The 17384-nt window shown below is 39.2% G+C and overlaps 4 protein-coding genes and 1 non-coding gene across 5 annotated transcripts; 1 reads left to right on the forward strand and 4 right to left on the reverse strand.

Annotated features, from left to right (window-relative positions):
- Positions 1-115: 115 nt before the first annotated feature.
- On the reverse strand, positions 116-691 carry LOC136279677 (ras-related protein Rab-32A-like). The gene has a single exon (XM_066163615.1). It carries the CDS (start codon positions 689-691, stop codon positions 116-118), a length of 576 nt encoding a protein of 191 aa, XP_066019712.1.
- Positions 692-2854: 2163 nt separating this feature from the next.
- On the reverse strand, positions 2855-4556 carry LOC131770623 (ras-related protein Rab-38-like). Its single transcript, XM_059086343.2, has one exon. It carries the CDS (start codon positions 4204-4206, stop codon positions 3475-3477), a length of 732 nt encoding a protein of 243 aa, XP_058942326.1. The 5' UTR covers positions 4207-4556; the 3' UTR covers positions 2855-3474.
- Positions 4557-6743: 2187 nt separating this feature from the next.
- On the reverse strand, positions 6744-11024 carry LOC131770626 (breast carcinoma-amplified sequence 4-like). Its single transcript, XM_059086345.2, has 5 exons — positions 10870-11024; positions 10676-10747; positions 9322-9423; positions 8562-8684; positions 6744-7702 (listed from the first exon to the last, which is right to left on the reverse strand). The coding sequence occupies exons 1-5, from the start codon at positions 10990-10992 to the stop codon at positions 7502-7504; spliced, it is 621 nt and encodes a 206-aa protein (XP_058942328.2). The 5' UTR covers positions 10993-11024; the 3' UTR covers positions 6744-7501.
- On the reverse strand, positions 10217-10338 carry LOC131770643 (U4atac minor spliceosomal RNA). The gene has a single exon (XR_009339125.1). It is a non-coding gene; the product is annotated as a U4atac minor spliceosomal RNA (small nuclear RNA).
- A 22-nt stretch (positions 11025-11046) lies between the features above and the next one.
- Positions 11047-15542, forward strand: LOC131770620 (small nuclear ribonucleoprotein-associated protein B'). Its single transcript, XM_059086340.2, has 7 exons — positions 11047-11149; positions 11225-11488; positions 12316-12424; positions 13258-13335; positions 13708-13839; positions 14311-14478; positions 15252-15542. Exons 1-7 carry the CDS (start codon positions 11147-11149, stop codon positions 15284-15286), a joined length of 789 nt encoding a protein of 262 aa, XP_058942323.1. The 5' UTR covers positions 11047-11146; the 3' UTR covers positions 15287-15542.
- The last annotated feature ends 1842 nt before the right edge of the window (positions 15543-17384 follow it).

The raw sequence follows: 17384 nt of genomic DNA on the forward strand, positions 1-17384 counted from the left end.
GAGAGTGAACTCAAGGCAAAGGAAATTTCGACAAAATGTTTGTAAAGTTTTCCTTTCGCCATCTCCATGGTCCTGTCATCCCCTGTTGCGTGACGAGACATAGTATTCTGGAGTTCTATCTAGAAGAATGATCTCTGCCTTTTGTGTCATACTTCAGTTTCCAATCGCCCCAGATTGTCACGCCATTTCGAGACAAATCAGTTATTTCTTGTAGAATTCTATCCACAGCTTTGGCGATCACCCGCTTGTAATCGTCAATCTTGCGTGATGGAAGTTCAAACCATGTGACATATCCATAGTGTGAACAGTACTTGTCCATTTCCGCCTTCCTTTTGACCATTTCTTCACTTCCTGGAAAGGAACCTTCGTTTGCATTATTATTTATCGCGATCAAAACGATTGGAACCTTAAAGCCGTTTCGTTCATAGCTAGGATTTGCTGCTTGTATGAGCTCGAAATTTTCAAGGGCGATGGAAAGCGTTGACGGCTTCTCTACATCATAGAACAGCAACGCGCCATCACATGATTTGCACAATTTGCGATTACCACAGTGAAAACGAAATCTGTCGATGAGCGAAAGCTCCCAATACTGGATCTTCAGAGTGTAAGAATGTGAATTTGACGAATTTCTCCACACTATCTCCTCCCGATGTAACCACGGGGTACAGAATGGGATTATTTTTGAAGACATAAGATTCCTTTCTTTCCACTTTGGGTCGCCTAAGATTATTATTTTCAGATGAAGCTGATCTCCATTTTCCAGAATGTTTTTCTTGAACGATTTCAACTGTATTTCTTCGCCAAGTAAGTTCAGGACTGCTTTGTTCTCTTCTTCCGGTTTCTCGTAGGACACAACACAAGTGGTCACGGTTGAAAGTAGGTATTCGAAGTTGACAATTGTGTTTTCTTAGTTTTCAAGCTGTCGAGGTTATATTCTTCTTGTTTCTATCTTAAATTGGCAGTGTGGCAGCTAGATAGAAATGTCCTTTGAGTTTCGAAACCGGCAATGCAAGATTTCGAAGATTTCATACGTGTAAGCATGTTAGGCGCCTGTCACGCACGGAAGGCGGCCGTAAGGATGATGCAACTGCATTTAGCGCCTTTTATCAATCTTAAAGCCCTTGTACATCCCAAATTAAAAGCCACAGTTTAAGAATTGTGGCAAGCGCCGCAACTCTCAAGGCTACCGTGCGCGTCACGATAAGGTGTGTGCCTAGGCTCCCCTGTGTGTTCTCATATCACAAGTTTTGTTACTGCGTCTGGCTCGTTCAGAAGCATTTCTCTCATCCTGAACCTGGCCCTTGATCTGGAAGAGGTTTTTAGAAAGTTACACGGAAGTGTGTTTGAATTCAAGAAGTTGTCTACGTTTCTAAGAAACCCGCTCTAGATGCAATTACATGAGATTTGATTACTTTTGTATATTTTATATGCTCCGTCGCGCGAAAAAAAAAAAAAAAAAAAAATTTCGGCGAAGAAAGAACTTGATGTTAGCCCGATGTTAGCCCGCTGTTAGCTAAGGCCTAACTCCTATAGTTCCGTGCGCCGCGTAACGTCAATTTTTTTTGCGCTGTTTTCTTTTGACTTACGCGATGTTCTTCGTTGTTTACATGTTTGGTATTGGCGTGTAGTGGTGGCGAGAGAGGTATCTTTGAAACCATTCGGCAGTAAAATAAGTTAATCGGCGGAGTAATTAAAGCGTTTACACCATCACTAGTTTTATCTTTAACAGAACGAGTCACTCGATCCTTCCCCCGTTTTTGATATGTTGGACTTCCTAGAAGAGGACGATCTATCTTCTATCTTCTATCTATCCTAGTTAGGAAGATAGATATACCTTTATAGATAATTAACAACTGATGGAAATACCGTGTATAAATAAAGTTATCTTATCTTTATCTTATCTTATCTTATTCTGTAAACCAAAACTGAACCAAATTATATTTGGATACCGTCCTCATCACAAACTGATTGCATTTATAAAACTCCGCGTTTGTGAAGCCCGACCAATCCCCTTTCGTCCATATTTGATTCTGGAGTGGATTTAGCCCACGTACAGTCGTACCTTCCACCCCTAAGGAGTTTCTCGGGGGGGGGGTAGGGAAGGGTACGGCTACATGAAGGTCAGAGCTAGAGTAGATTTAGTAGGTTCTCGTTATTAGCGCTGTACGACGCGGGAAGATGAGAAGAGTCAGGGGGAGGTTTTCCAGGGGTCTGGTGCTAATAGTGTTAAACCCCTTCGCACACCTTTTGCCGCTCGCGTTGCTCAAGGCCCGGATAATTTCCCGCGGGCGAAGAAAAGCTCGCGCCTAATAATAGCCTACGTGTAGCCGCACCCTTTCACCCCCCCCCCCCCAGGTTAAACGGAAGCGAGAGGGGAGGGTGCGGCTACAGGTAGGCTAGCCTAATGAGGGCGTGCTCGCAAGCTTGAGAGGAAAAACTAAGGATTTGCCTCATGCGGCACTAGAACCCTACAGAGTTAACCCAAGACCCCCCGCCCTCTCCCCTTCCCCTTAATCCTGAATTTTTGCGTGAGAAATCAAAAAACAAATTTTTTTTGTTATTGTTTTAGCGGTAACCGGCTTTAGAACTACTGGGTGTTAGGGAAGATTGGAGTTAAGCAGGGCACACTCCTTTAATCTGTTTACGGATTATGGTGAGGAAATTAGATGTTTTCACCGCATTCTACGTGCTCATGAAAACTGAAACACTGCTTAATGTCTGTCGAGCGCTGTTTACCTTCAGACAGCCAAATACTTGTTTATTTACTATCTTGTTCACGGATGTGTTTGTTTTTTCTCAATGTCAACTGATATAATCATGGAATATACTGTCTAAGTACCAAGAGGCAGCCAAGGGTACTCCAAAATTTTTTTATTCTTCTAGCGAAGTTAAGTCTCTCATTATCTTAACATTTGATTTTGAACATTACCTATAGAGAAAAAAAATTATAAAGAGATTCTCTTTGGGGCTTAAAAGTCTAATAGAATTTTGCAAAATTATTTTAATAAATAATAAAAACCCTGAATAGGTCCCACAACATTATTTTTTGTCTTGTTTCTTAATTCAGTCGCCGAATTCAAAACTATTTCTCTTGCTGTACAATTAATGATATGGAGCGTAATATAGTAAATGTCACGAAACGATGCTACAATAACCCACGTTCACGAGTTTGATTTGCTCCAAATTATCGTTCGTTTTCCTTCAAAAAGCATGGAATGAACTTCACGCACGGTTTAAAGAGTTCGATGACAAATCGTATTTCGTGATTTTCAAGTTAGAAGCTGTTTTTGGTTTTATGACTTCAGGAATTTACAGAATGAACTTCCGAATACGGTGTTTGTGAAGAAAGCCACTTAGTATCTCGTGACTGTTCACAACCGCTCAGGGTAACAATGATGTAATTGAACACCGAGACCGGAAATACTTACAAATTTGGCATGCATTCAGTATCCACACCAGAAGTTCAAACAATCGTCAGGGCTTTCGGAGATTACGTTGTTTGAAAATATTTTGAACAAGACAGTCTACTGCTCTTGTCATCACGCCGGTATAACCATCTTCTTCTCTTGACACGAGCTGAAACCAACCAACGAATCCATTCCTGGCGCAAAACTCATCCAGCAGAACTTTGTTTTCGATTAATTTCCCGGGGCCGATCCAATCAACAGGTTTGCCCCGTTTGGACGTTGGAATGTTTTCTATAATAAGAACCAGAGGTATATTGGCGTCTTTTGGGTTCGCTTCTTTAATCTTTTCGCCCCACTTTAAAACACTGCCAAGAGGAGATGGGCTCTTTGGTCCCCAGAACACCAATGCGCCGACGCAGTTCCTACAAAACACACTTGTCATCTTGAGAAAGCGTTCATGTTCGGCGACATCCCAAAATTGCAGTTTCACAGTGAAGTCTTGATTCGTTGTCTGGTCGCTCCATGTAATAAAATTTAAGTAAAAATCGACTCCGATCGTCGGCTTGTGATAAAAGCTTAGCGGCCGACGATGTATATAATCCGACACAAAGCCTCCCTTCTTTCCAAAGCCCGTGTAGTCTCCAACACACATTATCTTGAAAGTGAAATCCGTCTCTCTAGATTTCATTTCTTGAAAAATCTCTTCGTCTCTCCGCACAATCGCAGCATCGCTGGCCATTCCCGAGTCCGTTTCTGTGGCCATAAAACTTTCACTTCGCTGAAGCTCAGTATCCGACATATTATATACTTTCCCGTTCTTAAGAGAGATCTTTATCAAACATCAACCACGCAATGTAGTGTGCAACTTGTATCGCAGTTAACAAATGGACTGAAACGTTCTGCGATGACGGAAATCTGATACTACAGGAATTGTGTGTCACGTCTCGAATTCATGCCCTTCATCACCTTCTTTAGATATCATTCTTATATCACCATAAAAGTCAAACATTGCCGACTTATTAAAGATATTTGGTCTCTATGAATCGCGTTTTAAAATAATTTCGCGTGTTGCAAGGAAGAACCCAGCTAGATGTTCAAGAACGCGTATCAATGCAACTCTGCAATTCTACACGCAACAGCACTTGAAATTTTGTGAGGCTTTCAAAGCAGAAACCCTTGAATCGTAAACACTAAATATTTAATATACGTGGAGGTGTTTATGGCACACGTCCAAGAATTGATATTTAACGAGACGCTCTCGTTTCCAAGAAACCATGCGCTGTTAAGCCTTCCTCTCATTGTGTTTCAGAAAATCCGTCGATAATCGGAAGAAAATCCGACGATAAGTAATCTTTTTATTAAAAATAATTCAATTCATACTTCATTTTTTTTCTTTCAACGTGCAAATAATTTTTATTTCATCTCAAATTGTTTAATGTTTTTCCGGTCTTCTGTTAAAATGTTTACACAAAATATAACAGGTACTTAAATGAAAAACGTTCATTGTCGAAGATCAATTTTATCCCTAGTGGAAAATTTTGAAATGTATCGCGATCCGTAGGAGTCGAGAGTTATTAACGATATCCTTTCCCGTACGGAATATTAAAAATTCCAACACTTTTTTAAAATGTAGGCGTTGTAGTTCCGTCGGCATAATACTGTCGCAGAGACCAAATATTACCGGTTATGAAGTAATATGAATAAGCATATTGCTTGACGATGACAGATTACATCCCAAAATAAAATTATATCGTTGACGTCTTTTTTGTCAGAATCTTATTTTTTTTCTTTATCTTACATCATCATTCCGATTTTATGACTCGCTCTGCTTTCGACAACAAAATATTTTTGAAAAATTCAAATGTCTTTCCACGTTCCACCAAGTTCCTCATTGTTTGAAAAATTTTACAAGTGTATAATTATCGCACAGAGAAAAAAGGAAAGAAGACTTTCTAGCGTCGACGGCCAAGTAAATCAATTTGCTAAGGGCAATACATGATTTGATGGAACACAGCAGCCCATTACTTGAGTAATGGGCTCCTGTGGCACATCATTCGCGTCATCTATTGACCCACAATTTGCGTGCAATTATTTCAAGACTTTTCCAGACATTTTCTTTATTACCATCATGTCCATTTCTCTGTCCGTGCTTGCAAAAAAACTTTAAGCTAATCCAATTTCCTTAAAAACTTAAGTACCTTTTTCAGACTAATTTCTGTTTTCTTTATTCGACGACGGAACTAAAAATTTACCATCGTTCTCTCACTCTATAAACACACTTCGTGATTTCAACTTAGCTGATCTTAGCATTATTCAGAACGCTGGCCATGCATGAAGCTAATAGTGACTTGGTTCACCACAGAATTCCCTGAAGCTCGTTGGCAGGGCCTCAAAGCCAAATATCTGGAGGTCTGAGATTTGATTCCACGTGGAAGACTCAGACGATGTCCCTTCCACGCTCTTGGCAACCAACACTCTAAAATTTCCTTTATTCTAGCCTGCAGAGCAGGCGTAATTTTGGCGAGCGAGTGCCCTGTATTTTTCGAGGTGAAAATTATAGCTGCCCTCTTTGATATCTACAGCTGTAAAAGGCTGGGCAGAGAAAGAAATTTGTACCAAGGGAACGAGCGACGGTCACTGAGAAAGGAGAGGGAAGGGGGTGGGCCTTTCCCTGCCCCCTCCCCTCACCGTTTACTCTTACTCTTATCAAACATGACCCGCCCAATCCGACAAACGATCACAAGCTTGCAAAATTAACACGCTCCAGTAAGACGTCTGCACTACAGGCTTCCTTTTTTTTTTCTCGATTCACGATTTTTTTCAAATCTTTCTCTCTGTCTCTGCAGGTGCAAACTGTGCACAACATGTTCTCGGTGGGTAAGGACAAGTGTTTTTTAATGTTTTTGGGGCATTTGCCTCTGAACCTTAAAAAAAATTTATATGCGAACCACTTTTTTTTAGTTTTAACGGATCTGGACCTGATTTTTCGTCCGTGTAAACAGTCTTTCAGGGACGATTCCTCACGGGAATACCGACTTTGATATTTGTACCTCGCTCCTGACAAGACGAAAAAATATCTCGCTCCCTACGGAACCTGTGTAATAGGAAACTAAGCACTCAGTGAACCATTATTTACGGAAAGGTACCTTACCTGTCCCTATAGCTTTAGTTCTACTGTCATAGCACACAGGCTGTCACCCTGACGATTGCGGAGAATGTTGGGAAGAACGCAGAAACCTTCGCACTTCCTTTATGCGATGCGCTCCGATCAAATCTTTCTCACGATCGACCTACAACTTGTAACTAAACCTTGGCTGAAAACATTGGTCTTTGGCGTCATTTTGGAAAGAAATTTTTAATTCATACAAAAAAAGTTTTTGTTCCTTTTTGTAATATTTCCAGCAGTCTGCGTAACTGGCGTTTCTGTGTGTGCTTTGAAGCGTTTAGCGGTTTTGCCAAGGGAGGCTTTGTACGGTTTCTCCACTCAAATTTCGCGGTTGCGCTGTGTAGATTTTCCCAAAGCGCCAAACAAAAAAAATAATTAAATAAATAAAAAATAAAAAAAAAAAAAACGGCGCCGGTAACGCAGGCTAATTCGGTACTAATCCCGGCAGAATACTACAATAGAATTTCCTATTTAGAAATTCCATGTCCTTACTTTATCATCATGTCATATATTCTAAGCTGGAATTTAAGAAAAACTTTAACCTATCATATGTATTTAAATACTGACTTGGTTGAAATTACACTGTTCTCTTACAAACTCGCATTGATTTATGAATGAAAATGTAAGCTCTTATTTTGCCAATACCCTTACTCAATTATTTCTTAACCTGTCATTGTTACATACAACGTCCCTTTTAACAAATACGGTTATAGACCACGGTAATGATGTGATTTATAATTAAGAACTATTATTCTAGTGTTCTCCAAATGTTGATAAACTTAGAATATTTCTGTAGCATTAAAACATGATTTTCTGATGGGTGACTTTTTTCCACCAGAGATAAGAAAAAGTAACCTGATTCTGTACTCTAGACAGCTCATAAATTCTTGCTTTTTTCTCATCTTGTTTTAATTTTCTTGTTCTATCTTTATCTGTCTGTCGTATGGCTTGTGCTGTCATCTGTGGGCTTGTCCGGCGAGGAATTATCCGTCGCAGATTTTTGAGTATCGTCACCTTCGACCGACAGTTCCTCTGTTGTTACTTGACCAAGGAAGTCACTTGTTTTGAACACAGCTGGTGCTTTCCAGTCTGAGAAATTTTTCTCTTGCTTTGTAGGACCCTGAGTCATCTGAAGACGAAAAGGCAAAACAGAAGCTTACCCTGCTGACTTGACGGAATTTTTTTCTTTTGTTGTTTTGAAGGGGGGGGGGGGGGGGCGAGGGGCAAGCGCAAGGTGAATGTGAGCGTTAAGCCCCGATCAAACAATAATAATAGTTGATAATTGCCGACGCTAGTTTCAACATTTAATCACTATCATTGACTCTCATGTTTGCATTCTAACGGTTAATGATAGTTGACAAAATCATGCTACAAGATCGCGTAGCTGTAAAAAAAGTTTAGCGCGCGCTGAGGTCTGCAATTTTGATGGCATTTGGAATTTTAGTCAAGAAGTTGTGAGTTGAAGATACTGAAGCCTGCCAGGAGACGATAAGAATGAACTGCTGGACATTCTGCGCAATTTTGAGGGCTACTTTAGTCATTTTACCACCTGCTATTTCGGTTTGAACCCGTTTTTGGCAAAACTGCTGACTAAAAAACAATCGTGCAGTCTCATCAACTCTCATGTCGAATTTTAATATGTTCAAACCAAATGATAGTTGATGATACTCGATGATAGTGTATGACAGTTTGTGTTCAAAGGCGCGTGATAGTTGAAACTATCATCAACTATCGTGACCGTTTGAATAGGGTTTAAGAAGAATAGCTCCTCCTCTCGGGGGTGAACGGCGCTCGTCTTCGCCTAACTTGCGATGGGGCTTTGTCTTTTCGGGATTGGGAAAAGAATGCTTGATCGCAGGTCAGTCTACGCCCATCTGGCGAAAGGCAAGCGGAGACAAGCACGAGGTGAGCGCGAGATGAACACCGAGGGTGAGTGTTTACATATATTGGCATGCCTTGTCATAGAATACATTCAGCTTCAAACTCACCTGTCTAAGTCCTGCTATGGATTTTAGGACTTTTTGAATTTTATGACTTCCAAGTTCCCTTTCCGCTGTTGACACACTTTCCTCCATTTCATCCACGTTTTTCTTGACTGCATTTACAAAAGCCTTGGTAGGACACATCAAACAAGGTTTAGTACAGACTGAATGCACACAGGTTACAGGTTCACCTCTCTTGTAAAGTGATCCATCTGGACAGAGGTTATTTTGGTTTGGACAGCATGAAGTGACTGAGAGTATCACTAATCCCCCCTAAATGGGCTGCTAGTCCGTCAGAAGTTACCCACAAGTATTTCTATCCCTCCCCTGATGGGATGCCAGTCCATCACAGGTTACCAATCAACATTGTGTTAATTTTTCTTAATATAACGAAAGTCTGAGCATTCACTTTCCACATGATAAATAATCATTGACAAGGCAAACCCTAAGAAAAACTAAAATGTGGAAAAATATTTTAATTTATATTTTTCAAAATATTACTCTTCACAACAGCACCATAAGGAAGGTTAAATCTTTAACTCCCATAAGTGACCAAGACAGAATTTCATTAGCAATACAATATTGAGAAAAGTGATGAGAATAAAGAAAAATATAAATTGAGGAATTAATAGCTGATTGATCCAATACCAAATTCTTCAAACTTTCATCATAAGAATTGTATGGCAGATGGTTAGGAGAATTACTAATGAGATCTTGGGAGTAAAAGGGTTAAAAGTTCTGCATGTATGATACAATTTGTCTATACCTCTAGTTGATCAATCTTTCTGAAGATTGTTGGAAGTTCCTGAGATCTTTCATAAAGTTGTGGAATAATTTCTATCAAGGATTGTGAGGAATCATTGCGTATCTGTATGTAAAGAAAAATTAATACAAAGAGATCTTCTTAAAATAAGTTTTTTTAATAACTATCATATCATTAATTGCAAGTAAGCCATCTACAGTTCTTATAAGTGCCACTAATAGAAGTAAAGTGTAACCAATATTTGTGTAGTAATAAAGATAAATTATTGCATGTAGGGATGTTACAACATAGAATCCAGTACAAATAAGTCATAAAAAAGCAAATTAAAGCTATAATTTAATGTAATTACAGAGAGAAAGGTACTAGTGCTGTAAGTAAATGTTAAATGATTAAAAACAACAATCAAATCATTATCATAGGACAAGAGAAAAAAACAGTTCATGAAACTTTTTTTAATTGGTACAACAACCTGAATGGAAGAGTCAGCAATTTCATGATAAAAACTAAATCACACAGGTCTTTTCAAGGATGCACTAAATCACTCATCAAAATATTTTCTTAACCAACAATTTCTGGAAAATTGCTTGCCTAGTTAATTGACATAAAAAAACAAGTTTGAGTTGAAAGCTTGAAAGGTTTGAACTGGCAATTTACATGTGCGTATTAACACATAACTATTGATGAAGATGTGCCAATTTATGTCACTTGGAGATGAGAAAAGGACATGTCTGTGTGGGCTTTGGTAATGGATACCAAATAAAACCCTGAAACTAACTACTTTCCATACATACACCGAGTTTAAGAACAACCAACTAGCGGGCACCTTCTGCGGTTCCTTTGCATTAATTACCCATAGATCTTCTTAGGGTATTTCTAATAATCCTTCCCAACTAGGAAGGGTTCCAAAAATTGCACGATCACTCAATAAGCTCGTGCGTGTGCGTTGTACATAAGGGTGTCAGCAAGACAATTCTCACATAACGATCATGGAAGAGTCGAGCAGCCCCCGATAAGGACGTCAACACCCAGATTGTAAATTAAAGAAAATATGACTGCTCAAAAGCACCAACCATGTGGGACGAAAAAAGTCCATTAACATCGAAACATGAAAGGACATGAAGCTTTGAACTGTTAAAACCTTTGAAAACGTGATTTCTTCTGAGATCGGACTTTTTACTCCGAAAGAATAATCAAGAAAAGAAAAAATACAGTTAAAGAAAAATGGAAACACATTCTAATTCCCTAACAGTCATGCGCCTCAGAAGAAACAATATTCTGTGAATATATTACACAGACAAATGAGCACCCCCTAGGAAGAAAGCTTACGGAAAATAACAAACATTTTCAGACCACTTACCGAGTCAGCTAGATGAGAAAATTCGTCCAAACGAACAAGCATATCCTCGATGGTTTCCTCGATAACTTTAGACTAAAAATAGATCAATACATATGTGGTAAGATCCAAATTCTCTCTTGTCACACAATCTCTAGGAGACCAGAAATTATCTCTTTCAAATATTTCACAAACTAAGTCATCAGTGGGTACGATACCTCATTCTTTACATCAACTTGACAATATTGCGCAAATTCTGCAGCACATTTCCTCACATCAAGCTCTACTTCGTCCTCTCTTTTCTCGATTTCTGAGGGAGCTTTTTCTTCAACATCCGCCATTTTAAAATTGAAAGGTCGGATTATGAGCCGAATTCACCTTGACCAGCGGAAGCCGGAGGGAGGGAAACGTTGAAAAGCGTTTCTGCTAGCAGTTGTAGTTTCAAAAGGTGGCAAGTTTCAATCTGCGTAAACCGCGAACATCTTTACCGCCAAAATGGTATGTAGAACTCTTTAAGTCTCCTTCATGATCCTCTTTCGGCTAGGTCTCATTATTTTTACATCTTTTTTTCAGACGGTGGGAAAGAGTTCGAAGATGCTTCAGCATATCAACTACCGAATGCGGTGCACATTGCAAGATGGCCGCAGTTTTATAGGAACATTTTTAGCTTTTGACAAGCATATGAACATTATTTTAGGAGATTGTGATGAATTTAGGAAAATAAAACCTAAGAGTAGCAAAGCACCGGAACGCGAGGAAAAAAGAGTTCTTGGTTTGGTTTTATTGCGAGGAGAGCACCTTGTTTCATTGACAGTCGAAGGACCTCCATCATCAGATGTAAGTTGAGTTTATTGATTTACCTCATGTGATTAAGTAAAAATTAATGTTAAAGAAGATTTGTTATCTTGAAAAGTTCATATTAGGACACAACACAATTCCATAACTGATGTTAACTTGCAGTAGGGTGATTAAATTAATTTTGTGATTGATGATGTGATGCAAAGAATTCACCTCTAGAATTGCACAGTCTGCTGAGTATGGCAGAACTCGACAAGATCTTGTGCCTGCAAAGGGGATTCTTCTATGTGAGATGTATGGTTAGAAAGGAATAAATTACATGTGCATCTGCCATACCCAGCAGACGGGAGAACTGAGTTAGGGTTAGGAGAATTGCACACAAGGCTTTAAACCAGGTTCATATACAATAACCCACCTACATATTACAAGAAAATGCAATGCCAAGAGCTTTTCATTCTTTGTTTGAAATAGTGAGCTTAAGTATTAAATGAAGAGAGGACAAAAAAGTATGATAAAAACAATAGATTGCCTTAGGGAAAACAGATTTGTTTTTAGGGCTGTGCGGAAATTTTACTAAAAAAGCAACATATTTAGCAATCAACCACTAAACTCAAGTTTATCATCTTTTTTTGACTGACTTTCTGACTTATGAACTGAACAGTGAGGAAGTCAATTGTGATTCATTAGTTTCAATATGTTAGTGAATTTGGCCTCTGTTTGTTACCTTGCTGGTTTTGTAATGATACCGGGAAGGGTTTTTTACCTTAACACAGGGTTAAATGAGTTGTATATTAAGTCTCCGCAAAATCATGTTTAACTTTCAACCACTTGTTGACCTCTGAAGATATTTTTTCCTGTTTGTTTAGTCAAAATCCAAACTGCTAGGGGCCAATGCTGCTCCTGGCACCGGAATGGGTCGTGCAGCTGGACGCGGAGTGCCTGCTCCTTTAGCACCAACAATTGCTGCACCACCAGGTTTGTGTTTTTTCTGATTAAGTTGTTGTTGAGCAGGGGATCTCTGATGAGTTACAGAGTGATCTGCATCATCTGCCTTCTGTCTTTCTCTCTGAATCTCTTTCTTAAGTAGGACAGTAGACTCAGTGATGTTGAGATGTGCCCATTAAATTTTCTAATATAATTATAGTCTTATTACCCTCAGGAGCTAGCACCATGCAATTTTCTCATACTCCGACCACACAGGGCTGAAAGAAAAGTGAAGAGGAAAGAAAGAAAGGAAAATGTCCATCAGAATATATAGTCTGTGCTAAAATAAAAGATTGTTCAGGGCGCGAAATTAATCTTTTTTCTGATAGCCACTTGGCTCCTAAATTCTTCATCTGGTAGCCAAGTGAAGAAAAGTTGGTCGCCATTTTCAAAGACAAACAAAAACCTTCTATTAAGCTGTCAGCGTTCTAGATAGACCCTCCATAATTAAGTTTGGGAAAAGATCTTTAATGTGCTACAAAGTTGACACTAGGATGGAGGATATACAACATTAAAGCTCCCTTAAATCCAAGGTGGCGTCTAGTTATCGATTGAGATGCATGTGTTGCGTTTTGGAAACAAACTTAATGAGGAAGTTTGCTGTGGATTCATCTTTGCAAATCTTTTTAATTCACTATATGTCTAGGTAAGGTTATGATGAATTTTGAATTTGGCGACTAATTTCCAGGATTTGGCCACCAAAGTGAAAAATTTAGTTGCATTGGCGCCTGTATTAGGCACAATTTCACGCCCTGTAGTTTGACAGCTTGTTTGGAAAACTGTTTTTAAGAATTTACAACTGAAAGGGTTATTCTACATTGCAGGACTTGCTGGACCTGTGAGAGGAGTGGGTGGACCAGCAGCTCAACTTATGACCCCACAGGGAAGAGGTGCACCTGGTGGTATGTGTTATATTTTGAAGTTTGTACAGTTCAGGTAGTCTGGTTTAGAGTCCAGAGGATAAGAAGCAACACCAAGGTCAAGCAGCTAGTTTCCTCAGCAGGATTTTGTGAGGGAGAGTTTCAGGGTAAATGCTCACAAAAAAATGGGGTCTGGAAGGAATTAATGAATCTTAATTAGCCATAACTGCATTGCATGCATAAACAGGAACAGTAAAGTCAAGTATTGCTCTCAACTTTCCTATCTATAGTTCTTGATCTTAGCTCAATGTTGCAGTTTCTTTTTATCCCTGGCTTAATTGTCTGACTGAAGTAATTTTCAATTTGGATTTAATGCTCCTTTCTTGTATTAATTGTTGCACTCTATTTTTGCAGGTGGTCCACCACAACAAAACCCACCAGCGTCAGTACCCAGTTCAATGCCTGGTCCCCCAGGGGGGGCAATGGGAGCACCAATGAGAGGTCCACCCCCACCCAGACCACCTATGGGAGGAGTGCCTCCAGGAGGTATGTATTATTGGATAAGTAGGGGAAAACTGGAATAACTTAAGTACTAAATGTTCTTGTTTCCTTTTGGGTAGAAGCTGTTAGGCATGTTCCTCTAAACCTTTTCAGTCCCATGAGTGACTAAGACAGAATTTCTCCTTTCAATATCAATACAGTATCAAGCAGACAAGTGATGATAATGAAAAAATATTAGTAAGGGGATTATAAGTTGATCCAATACCAAATTCTTCAAGCTAACATCACAAGAACTGTAAGGAGAATAATATTACTAATGAATAACAGAAAGGGGAATTACTGATGAGGTCTTGGGAGTTATAGGGTTAACTGTTCAGTTTGCCTCTTTCTCAAAGAGCTGTCTGTCAGTCATTTTTTTACAAATGAAAATTCCATTGTGTGTATGTGTATGTATATTATTCCAAATCCTGTGCTAATTTTTTATTCCTGTTATTGATTTACTTCTTTGATTTCCAGGCCCTCCAGGAATGCCCATGAGAGGTCCTCCTCCAGGTATGCGGCCTCCAGACATGGGTCCTCCTGGAAGGGGCATGATGCCTCCTGGTATGCCTCCCCCTGGCATGATGCCACCAGGGATGAGAGGGCCCCCTGGGAGAATGCCACCACCAGGTCTTATGGGTAGAGGTAAGGAACTCAACTTTGATAAGTATAGTTGTAGTGCTTTTTTTTCCCAGCTTAAACTCTCAGAAGCAATCTACATGTAACATCTCCTCACACTGTGAATACTTTATTAGCAAATATGTTGTTGAAATAGACAAACTTATCAGATGGTGGGTGTTATTTTGATGAATTGCCCAATTCTCCTAACATACTCATGCAGAATTGTATGACCACTGGAAGGAAGAATGATGAGTTAATTTTGAGAGTTAGTGGGTAGATAAGTCACTCAGTCCCCTTCACTGACCAACTGTTGGTAATGAAGTTTTTCTACATGATACATTTATAGGTATTTTAGGTTACCAATATTCTGATTGAGCCAGAAGATTTATTGTGATCCAGTTTGTAATTGTGTACACAGTTTTCATGAAGAAATAGTAGAAGTAGAATAGTGTTAAGTAATTGTAATGTTCTTCACCAGAACAATTCTCCAATAAAAAGTATTTTTGGATTTTAGATAAAGGTTTTGTTGCCCCATACTTGTATAACACCAGTTTTTCTTAACTTTTTTTAACTTAACCCTTAAAATTTCTCTGTTCAATATCACCCCTGAATCAAGCTCAAGGTCACAAGTGTGAATGAAGTAATCACTAACTAAACAAGCCCTTGATTGCTAAACAAATTCTCTTTTTCAGCACCAAGTAGGAAATGTATAGTAAATAGTACGGAGAATTTTCATACTAATGTTAGGATGTAAATGGTTAAAGTCATTAACTAATATGTATTTGTATTCCTACTAGGTCCACCTCCTGGAATGCGACCACCACCACGTTAAAGTGAAATATTTAAAGTTTGTTGCATCAGCTGTAGTAAAAAAAATAAAAAAAAATTAAAGAACCATGTCGACCATCTGAGATAAGAACCTTGGGCAAAAGGCATAATTGATGTTGCTTGACCACTTCGTTGGAGATGAGTCTTAGGGCACCCATTTCACAACATCAAAAGGATTTTTCGTTCAATTCTTTGTTACTTTTGTAAATATTTGAATTTTGAGTACTTTCGTAGTATTAAAGTGTCCTCAATCCAAATGATTTTTGTCAAATGTACTAATTCAATATTGTTATGACATTTTTATCGACACCACTAGTTCAAAATACACTTTATCTCTTCCTAGATCGAAAATTTGAAACCACGATTATTTAAGGGTGCTTGTCATTAGCCAGAACCAACAGTCGTAACATTCAACTCATGACTGTGAGTTTTAAACTTTTAACAATAAATCGATTTTTTCAAGTAATGCTGATCAATAATGAATGAATTGTAACGAAAGGATGAGATGAATACTTGGTCAGTTCTGACCATTGAAAAGCCCCCTTGAGTTTTAACATGAAAATTCTGTGGTTCGTTCCGCATTATGTTGATCCTGGAGAGAAGACCAGTTTTACTATTCCTCGCAAATCATTTAGGGTGCTGAATCTGCCAGTCATCAAGTAGATTCTACCAAATTAATCTCATCCATCAAGCAAGTTATGGCTTGCTCGAAAACCTGCCCGTCCCAGTCACGCGCTTTCATCTCATACCACGAAATGAAACCCATCTCGCGACAAAACCGCTGCAGAGTTGTCACGCTATCAAACATCTTTCCACTTCCTATCCAATCCAAATTGTTCGAATTAAACGTTATAAGCACGAAAGGAACTCGCGAATTTGCAAGCTTGTTAATTGATTTAACCCATTTTTTGACCTCTCCTAATGATGCCGGATATTCAGGCGTCCAAAACACTATACTTCCGTGACAAGAGTCAAAATTGAATCCCTTGTAAACTTCAGGATCGATTTCGTAAATGGCTGCCGATGATTGTTCCTTATTTTCCGATGACAATTTGATCTTCTTTAAATGGATATCCATGCATACGGTCGGTAAACGAGACCCTTTAGGAGGCGTGCGGCAGAAATGCTCGTTCACGAATAGATTTTCTTTTCCTGTGAGAGTTCCAACACACAGCAGTACCACTGCTTTGTCTTGTTTAGTAGAACTTTCACTTTCGGGAGCAAGGTTCGTTTTAAATGTCTGCATCTCCACGTCTTTGCCCAATGTCGCCAAAAAGTTTTCGTCGACTGCTTCCGGAATTTCGTACTTGGAACCTGTAGCTGTCATCGTGCCGGAACGAAGATGAAAGTCTTCATAAAATTTTCTCTGAATTAAATTAGCCCAATTTCACTTTCGGGGTTGAAGTTACGCTTCCGTTTATCTATTCAGAGACTATCATTGATTTTAGAAATTATCGAAAATAGTCTTATATCACTGAAACAAACCAGAGATGCTTTGCAGTTGTATATCAAGGAAAGTAAATCCAGAGATGAGTCACGAGACCATCATAACATGTCACAGTCACCCCAGGTATGGCTGTGGTTGTCAGCCGTGTTTTGGTCTCATCACGCAACGCGTTCTTCTTTCTCCATTTCCAAATAAAGGGACATATAGTCTCTTCGCAGCTATTTTTTTGGATGTGAAGTAACGCGTGAAGGAGACTAGGGAACAAGTGGCTTACCAGAGACTCTCTTCTGCTGAGTCTGCGTCGAGATTTCGATGTCGGGCTTTGAGTAGGAGTCCTCTTCCATCCTCATTAATAAATATGCCGCAGAATTCCGACGGTTGTAGAAACGTAAACCTGTTCATTGGAAGCTAGTTACGTAATATTATCCTAAGTTTCACATGCAATATCTCCAGATTTAATGATCCCGCTGCCTAGATTTTTAGCATTTCGAAAATTGATATTCAAGCCGCCATGTTGTAAGGAATTTTCGGCCCTCCCACCTTCCCTTGGGTGGTGCAGCTTGCGCTTTCGCACCAAGTTGCTAATTGTCTCGGCCACAAGAAGTAGTGCATGAAGATGGATTACTATCCTCTTCAGGAGAGTTCACATGCAGGC

This window comes from Pocillopora verrucosa, chromosome 3 (assembly GCF_036669915.1).
Source record: "Pocillopora verrucosa isolate sample1 chromosome 3, ASM3666991v2, whole genome shotgun sequence".
NCBI classification, from domain to species: domain Eukaryota; kingdom Metazoa; phylum Cnidaria; class Anthozoa; order Scleractinia; family Pocilloporidae; genus Pocillopora; species Pocillopora verrucosa.

Excerpts from the sequence above, each read along its gene's own strand:
- LOC131770623 (XM_059086343.2), bottom strand. The coding sequence starts at position 4,206 with ATGTCGGATACTGAGCTTCAGCGAAGTGAAAGTTTTATGGCCACAGAA.
- LOC131770620 (XM_059086340.2), top strand. Across the intron at positions 13,840-14,310 it reads GGGAGGAGTGCCTCCAGGAG|GCCCTCCAGGAATGCCCATG; the intron begins GTATGTATTATT and ends TTTGATTTCCAG. Across the intron at positions 14,479-15,251 it reads ACCAGGTCTTATGGGTAGAG|GTCCACCTCCTGGAATGCGA; the intron begins GTAAGGAACTCA and ends TATTCCTACTAG.
- LOC131770626 (XM_059086345.2), bottom strand. The coding sequence starts at position 10,992 with ATGGCGGATGTTGAAGAAAAAGCTCCCTCAGAAATCGAGAAAAGAGAG. Across the intron at positions 9,424-10,675 it reads TTTCTCATCTAGCTGACTCG|ATACGCAATGATTCCTCACA; the intron begins GTAAGTGGTCTG and ends CTTTACATACAG. Across the intron at positions 7,703-8,561 it reads CCATAGCAGGACTTAGACAG|ATGACTCAGGGTCCTACAAA; the intron begins GTGAGTTTGAAG and ends TTTCGTCTTCAG.
- LOC136279677 (XM_066163615.1), bottom strand. The coding sequence starts at position 691 with ATGTCTTCAAAAATAATCCCATTCTGTACCCCGTGGTTACATCGGGAG.